General features: G+C 38.2%; 1 protein-coding gene across 1 annotated transcript; it reads left to right on the top strand.

Annotated features, from left to right (window-relative positions):
- The first annotated feature begins 5,814 nt into the window (after positions 1 to 5,814).
- Positions 5,815 to 7,653, top strand: LOC104586167 (seed dormancy control protein). Its single transcript, XM_088896964.1, has 4 exons — positions 5,815 to 5,890; positions 5,967 to 6,094; positions 6,479 to 6,977; positions 7,137 to 7,653. The coding sequence occupies exons 1-4, from the start codon at positions 5,862 to 5,864 to the stop codon at positions 7,300 to 7,302; spliced, it is 822 nt and encodes a 273-aa protein (XP_088753090.1). The 5' UTR covers positions 5,815 to 5,861; the 3' UTR covers positions 7,303 to 7,653.
- Positions 7,654 to 8,151: the final 498 nt, after the last annotated feature.

Genomic DNA, 8,151 nt, shown 5'->3' with positions numbered 1-8,151 from the left:
TGACATGTCAAATTCAAATTCGAATTTAAACTGCATTTAATATACTATTTAATTGTATATTTAAATGTGATGATTAATTAAGAGTCATATAAATTAAATTTGAATTAGAAAATTTTGTTAAAGAATGCAACTTTGGAAGGGATGCTCTTGTTGATTATTGGATCTAGCCAAATAACTGCATATAGAGCTGCCTGAGTATTTATCAGTCCGTTCCCAAACCCATACCCATTTGTCTGCTCTGTTAAAGTCAACCTAGTTGCCATAAAGGAGCTACAATAATTCTGTCATAGGATCTAATTCCCAATCATTTAACATTCCTTCTAAATTGAGGTTTCCATACAATATTCCCATTCTGAACCTGCATGTAGTCAGCTGCTCTTGCTTCCATACAATATTCCCAACAATCCCTCCAGTAGCCATATGTTTGAAAAGCAGCTCCAGTCTCCCAAGTCCCAACCCATATTTCTCACACCATACTTAAACCTCAATTACCCTCTTCCATTGTTCATCCTCCTATTCACCAAATCTCCAAAACCATTTTCTTAGAAGATGTTTATTCACATTCTTCAATCTCATTATCCCCAACCCTCCACTCCTTATTCTTCCAATTAACCAGATAAAGTTTCTTCTCCTCCTCCCATCCCTTCCATAAGAAATACCTATGTAAGCTGTGAAGAATCCCAGATAAAGTTTAATGGCAGGTATAAGATCCCTTCCATAAGAAATACCTTAAAATAAGGAATGCCAAATGCAGCCTTAGATATTATTATTAGAAATGCAATCAAATAATATAATTCTATTGGTCTGACAGCAATGGCTTTGAGTCTTTGACCATGTAAATTGAAACTATCCATCTGACATGAAATCCTTTTTAACTTACTAGTGTGTATTGTACATCAACAGCAATCAATTTCTCTTGATTGGTATAATGATCCACTGTAGTAGATAACTTGCTGTTACTAATAACATTTTGTTTCGCATGCTTTTTATTCCCTTTTTGTCGTATCATTTTAATGCATTTTTTCCCCGAATGCTTTGGAAATTTTCTCTCTGCAGCATGAGAGAGCATTGGAAGCTCGGGGAGGGTTTAGTTACTTTGTGTTTGAAAAAGATTGTATGAAGAACGCCAATTTATATGCAAAGCTTCTAAGGCTTAAGGAAGAATTCCCAGAGCATTAATTTCTTAATGCAGTTTATACTGTGTACACTAATCTAAACAACAATGAAGTACGCAGCCAAAAGGCTGTCTACGGTTGATTGGCATAGGAAAAGAAACAGTATACAGGAATGATCAATGAAGTACTGCCCATAAGCAAGAGAATGTCAAACTGATCAATCACCTTGTTGGGGCTGAAGGCTCTTGGTATCAGAAATCAGAATAGTTGTTTCTTGTTCCAGCTTTTGCCCAAGAATTTGAAGAGGGAAAAAGTAAATGAATGTATTATATATTAGCTCAAACATATAACACCTAAATGGAGCAATTGAAACAAAGAAGAAGAAGATAATACCTGTGTTACAGATACAATCATCATGTGGAAGAAACCTTGGAAACAGAGGAACTCTCTTCCTCCCAGCATCTTCTGGCTCTACACCTTAGAAAATCGACTCCCAAAGATCACCTCTAGTGCTTTACTGAGTACGTTTGCTGATATATACCCATCTTCGTCCATGTCGCATATATTAAACGCATCAACAAGCACCATTAAGCATGGCCCAACTTGTCGGATTATTGTTGTAAAAAATAATAAACGGAAGGTAGAATGGAACTTATCAGTCAACGCTTTCCGAACCCGAAGTACAGCATTGTTGTAGAACCATTGTTGAGAAAGTGAGAATTATAGTGAATAGGAGGGCTGAGTCATGCCACTTGGTCACTCTCCTTAAAACTGCATTTGCCCCATATGGAACAGCCGGGTGAATGCAAATCAGTCACCAAGATAAAACAGCCCATAGGCTTCTGCTAGGCGTGCACTCACTTTCCAGACCTCCACAAACCACTTATAGATAATGCTCAAAGATTGACAAATGACAGAGAAAATAAAACTATGTTGTGTGTATTAGTATGTGTCACTAGGTTGACCAGCACTATAGAGTGCTCTCAGTCACCCAAATAGGCATACAAATGTGTCTTTTCAGAGGAGTGTCTCTTCAAAATAGTGCACCTATTTGAAAATACACAAATTCAAAAGCCACCAAAAAGAAAGACGTTTAAAAAATTAAATTAAATTTCAAAAGTTAAATCGGTTAAAACAGTTAAAGGATAAAACATTATGGTGTGGCACGCGCGTACACACCCACACCCGTGACCCGACTTGACCCAACACGGCTCAGATCAACGTGCACTTGTGTAGGAAGAACCCCCCTCCCCCCCCCCCCCCCCCCCCCTCACATGCATGTAGTGGTATATAGTGCTTTCCTCCTATGGATCCCTACGCATAGAGGAAGCAAGTCTACTATTATAATCAAGTCATATCTTTCCCAAGCAATGTGGAACAAGAGCTTTTCACCCACATGCAAGAGAGAAGAGAGAAAAGACAAAAAGCAAAAGCAAAGAGGAAGGAGGTGAGATTCTGCAAATTTTGAATCTCCCTCCAACAATACCCCACAAGATTCAAAATTACAAGAATAAATGGACAGCCTGAGCATCGAGGTGAGATTAGTGTTCATGGTAATGTTTGTTGGACTTCAATCAACACTTTAGGTGTGACAAATTATGTTATAGAGTACGAATAGAGTGACTCCTTCAACCTTTCCTCTTTATTGTAACTAATTAATTTGCCAACCAACTCAACTCACTAATTCCTTAGTGGTTCTTTTGTTATGGAACATTTCAGCCTTGTTCCTCTCTTGGAATCATTAGTGTTTTAAAGAGTCATCCATTGGAGCTATCATAGAAGCGGCCGATTAAGAGTCTTGCACTCAACCTCCTCATTTTGCAATATAAGAATTAAATAATTGATCGAATTCAAATATTTATTGAATTGAATCAAGTCATATCTGAGTTCAAATTCGATTAGCTAACCGGTATGAATAGGATATCCTAATTTGACCAATTACGACATTTGATCTATCCGAATTCACTTCGATTATGCTGCATCTCGAATTTGAAATCGGATTTTCAAATATTGTTGACACGCCTAATGATAATGTCTAGTTCACTTTCTATCGATGGCTAAGATGGGATAAAAACATATTATTAGTTATTGTTTTCAAGAAATAAACTTGAAGAGAAGTAGGTTGGTTGGTTCTAGTTCTTGGACTAGGGATGGCAATTGTCTCTATCATTGATCGCCAATGCCCGACCTCCTCAACCTAATGGGGTTGAGGATGGGGATTGTTTTGTTAGGGTAGGGATGGGGATGGGGATTAATAGGAATCCCCGATTGGGGCTGGGGTCGAGGTTGGGGATGGGGAATGAAGTCCGTACCCTACCCCAACCCCAATGATATATCAAAATATGTTTAAAATATTATTTATATTTTAAAGTTTTCTTTTATTTTAAGTAATTTTATTTTTCAAAAATTATGTTGATTAAAAATTTTGAGGATTCGGGTCCCATGGAGAATCCACCTCTGTTGGGGATTGGGGATGGAGGACAATTTTTATCTCTGGCAAAGATCAAGCTCGGGGACGAGGATTTATCTCTAAATCAGGGTCGTGGATGGGGAATGTGATCCCCACCCCCATTGCCATTCCAGATTTTAGATCCTGATAGCACTCTTTTAGCTTTCTCTTCAAATTAATTTTTTAGTAGTTCACACTCCATATAAATTATCACAATATGTACCAGAGAATGACCATGACCATCTTGTACTAAGTATGGAATTTGTATTCTAATCAATTTTGTTTGATTGCCATTATTTATATTGTAAATTTAGGTTAGTTTTTTATTTGATACTTTTTAGATGTAGATTTGTTATTTAATTTAAGAGTTGAAATCAAAATTTGCTTATAAACAATAACCCATTTTATGGATCCTATGACATTATTTGACATGAGTTTTTTTAGTGAAGTTAATTACCATTAACCTTTTTGAGAGTAGAGGTGATTACCATTTGAAGTTCATTTTTTTTTCTTTAATTTTTTTGAGAGTGAGTGGACACATGCCTGAAAAAAAAAAGTTTCTATTTTGGAGTGGAAATAACCACTCTTCAAATATCAATGGTAGTGGAAATTACCATTAACCTTTTGATACTCTTTCTTAAAAAAAAAAGACTGTTATTTGCCTGAAAGAGAAGGCCTCCAATAGATAAGATCCCGTTCAATCTCGAATATCAATAAATCAAATTTGGGTTTACCTATCATCTATTTGCAGCCCTAACCCAAATAATAAAGTATTCTTCATGTTTCCATCAATACCCTATGCACATAATAGGATGCAAAATGTGGTGTGCCCATATCAGATTAAACCAGTCATGGTGTGCCCATATCAAAATAAATTACCCAAATGTGGCATGCCCAAATCATTCTTATTCGTTCAACATTTCAACTTATAAAGGACCATCCATTCTGTCTACCTTACCAAACATTAAAAGCTTTTAATATTGGAATTTATGCCAAGAGAGTATATTTGAGTGAGGGGTAGGAGTGTAGAGTTCCAATCTCTTCTGTATTTACATGTTACAATAGTTGTAGTGCCATGTGAGTAGGAGATTCGGACTAAGGAGTGTAGGACCATAATTATTTATCTTGCTTACTATGGTTAGTAATTTAATATACAAGATTGCTTGTTTGTGCTTTCTAACTCTGAAATTAGAAGTCAGATTCATTTCAATCTCAACCAGCCACTCATAGTTTCTTACTAGATATTGCAAAGCCTAATAAAACTTCTTTTTGATTTGTGAGTACCCAAAGTTCCCACATATTACTAAATTCGGAACTATTGTCACCGTTATAAAGGTCAAGCAATAATGGATTTAAATTTTATTAGAAACAATTAAGATAAGAGAGTTTTTATTTTTATTTTTATATTTTGATGATTTAATTTTGAAGTAACTAAACCTCATGTATGAGAATTAAAAGTTTTTTCCTTTGAGCATTCTTCATGTTTTTTTTTTTTTTTTTGAAAAATAAGCAATTTAGGATGTTTGGTCTCCGCAAAAATCCAAACAGACCTGTATTTGATCGATTACAATTACAAATGGACATGGAAAATTTTGACCCAGCCCGCGAATCCAACCTGTCCTAGTAATAGAAAAATGGGTTAGGGTCTCTATCTAGCAATACAAACCGGAAGGAGTACGCCCCTGACCCGACCCGAAAATAATTAAAGTTTGATCAAGTACAATTACAAATGGACCTGAAAAAATCGACCCAACCCACAAAGGCACAAACGCGACTTGACCCAACCCTAAAAAAGAGGGCTAGGGTCTCCTAGTCCTATCTAACAAACCGAACTATAAGGCAACTTGACCCGACCTGACCCGAAAAGAATTTGGGTTCGATTGGGCCGTGGGTCACCTCTTTTCAAACTGGAATTGATCCGATATCCGAAATTTTGAATTACTCGACCCATGTGAATTGGATAGATAAAGATGTTTTTTTGTAAGAAAACGTTGATTTGGTCAAAAACTAGCTCACCCATGCGGTTGATCCATTGATCCGTATTACCCGTGAGTCAACCCAAATCTGAATATTTAGTGTTTGGGCCTTCTACCGATCCGACCCGATTTTCCAGGCTAATTACAGGCACCTCACTGTGACGGTATATTCTTGCGGATTCAGATTTTGCAAGTGACCAAATTATCCCTTCACGTCTCGGTTTCTAATATATATGTTTTCCCGCTCCTCACCTCTTCCATTCACCATTTTACGGTTTTTCGGGTGACAAAGCGAGAGAAGAACGAAGAAGAAGAAGCGCAATGAAGAGAGCAGAGTCACAACCTCTCATGTACGATCTCTTCCTTTCTTTTTCGTTGTGTTTTCCTGAACCTGAAGAGTAATCGTTAATCGGATTTGTTTTGCAGGAAATTTCATCAAGGGAGTGAAGACGATGAAGAAAGAATAGAAGTTGAAGAAGAAGCAGATGGAATAGATGATATAGCAGAGCGGTTTAAGTGTATGAGCCTCTCTAAGTGCGACGTCTCCAAACGAGGTATTCAACTGTAAACATCCATCCACGTTCCTTCTCAGCCTCTTTCTTTCTTTCTTCACCTCCTTTCCCTCTCAGTTCTCTGCTGCAAAGATTTCCACCCAAACAATTAAACCCACATATAGTCTTCTTTTTTCCTTCTTTCTTTTCTTTCCCCACCACAATCCCTCACTTTTCTTGCCGGAAAATGTTAATCTTTCTAGGCCGGAAAACCAAGAACTTAATCCTTTCTTGACTGGAAATTCGTTCTTTATTAAGAAATTTAAAGCTACCCAATGAATTATTCACTCTGTCTCTCTCTCTCTCTCTCTCTCTCTCTCTCTCTCTCTCTCTATATATATATATATATATATATATCTTTCTGATGAATGGTGTGTGCCATGTCAGGGGAGAAATACGGGCAGTGGAGGCAAGAGCAGAGGATACGAGCGGCACGGTTGGAGAAGCGGCTCAAGGCAAGGTGGGCACTGGAGGAGTTGATAGACGAACAGTTGAGACGATTCGACGCCCACTACAACAGAGCCATGGTTCCCTCCAGGCTCAAGGAGGTAGCCCACCACCTCATGCCCAAATGGACACCTCCCTTGGAGATGGCCTCCCTTACATGGCTTGGCGATTGGCGTCCCTCCGCCATTCTCTTCCTGCTCCGATTACTCTCCTCTTCCTCTTCTTCTTCATTCAGCGGGAGAGTGTTGTCACGGCTGATTCATGAAACACGCATTGAGGAGGCTGTGCTGGACGAAGAGATGGCAGAGATCCAGGCCAACTGCATCCTCCACCTCCCTTTCATTGGCCCAAAAGCTAACAACAAGGGTACTGCCTTGGCGTCTGTGCAGTTTGAGTTTAAGAAGATCAACCGAGTTATCACAAAGGCTCAGCGTCTCAGGTCTCTTTCTCTCTTCCCTGTTTTACTTCACCAATAAAGGTTTTCATTTCAAGCATTCTGCCATGGGTAATTCTCAAATTTTCAGTAGGGGATGGATGGATGGATTCCATTTTCATGGACCCAGAAGAAGACTGATCACTGATGGAAAATGTGTAACAGGTACAAAGCACTGGAATTGGTGGTGAAGAAGCTGTTGAACCAGACAGATGCTGCTCAGTTTTTGGTGGCCTTCGCTGGGATTCAAGATTCAGTCCACCGGTTTGCTACCCAACAGAGACTCCGGAGAGGTCCTGTCTCCTTGACCATCAAGGCCTTGGGTATATAATATTAGCAAGCATTAATTTGCAAAGAGAGGATCCAAAGCAAAAGGAAATGCGGAGAATTCAAAAAGAAAAAGTATAGAACTGATTATTTGTTCATTGGTGACATGCAACTTGGAAATTGCCACTGAGTATTAGTTCAGATTTTGCAGATTTGATGTATTTTGACTATCTTGGTGAAATGTAATAACCAAAGAGATGTGTCTAGTTCACGAAAATGTGCACATGAAGGCAGAATTTCACACAATTGCACTGAAACGGAGTAATAGGAAGTTGCCAGAGGAGCAATTTAATGCAAAAGAAGAGCCAACTCTGATTCCCAATGCTTAAAGCAAACAAAGAAGGGAAGTAATGTATCATAATATATCAGTATCAGTAGTACTGGGGTTCAGTTCATCTCAGTTCCCAAGCTTCCCACGATACAAATGTCAAAAAGCTAAGAAGAAATCGAATAGCCACTACAAAATTTTGTGATTTTGCCTGTTAGGTTCTTAGAAGTTCTAAATAATCATCAAATTAAACCAACAATTTTGAAACTTTACCTTTCTTTCAGATGGATTGTATCCTCTAATATCCATGAATAGCTAATACAGATGCTCATTAAACCTTGACCAACAACTTTTAAGTCACAATATTGCGAAAAGGTCAAGCCCTAATACAACGAATTCCTCACAATACCACTGGCCTAGAAATCTGCTAGATCACTAGCTTGTCACCTAACTCCTATCAGAATTTTTCAGTAAAAATCTTATTGAGGGTCAATAGCCATGATACCTGAATTATAGAAGAGACAAGCTCTGGTCAGTAACAGTCTCTGGTAGACAAGGACTTAAAGCCCCTCTTTAGTTCTCAGT

Source organism: Nelumbo nucifera, chromosome 2 (assembly GCF_055504915.1).
Source record: "Nelumbo nucifera cultivar China Antique chromosome 2, China Antique-T2T, whole genome shotgun sequence".
Taxonomy (NCBI): domain Eukaryota; kingdom Viridiplantae; phylum Streptophyta; class Magnoliopsida; order Proteales; family Nelumbonaceae; genus Nelumbo; species Nelumbo nucifera.
The sequence above is the reverse complement of the archived record's forward strand: the minus strand, read 5'-3'. Positions and strand labels throughout refer to the sequence as shown.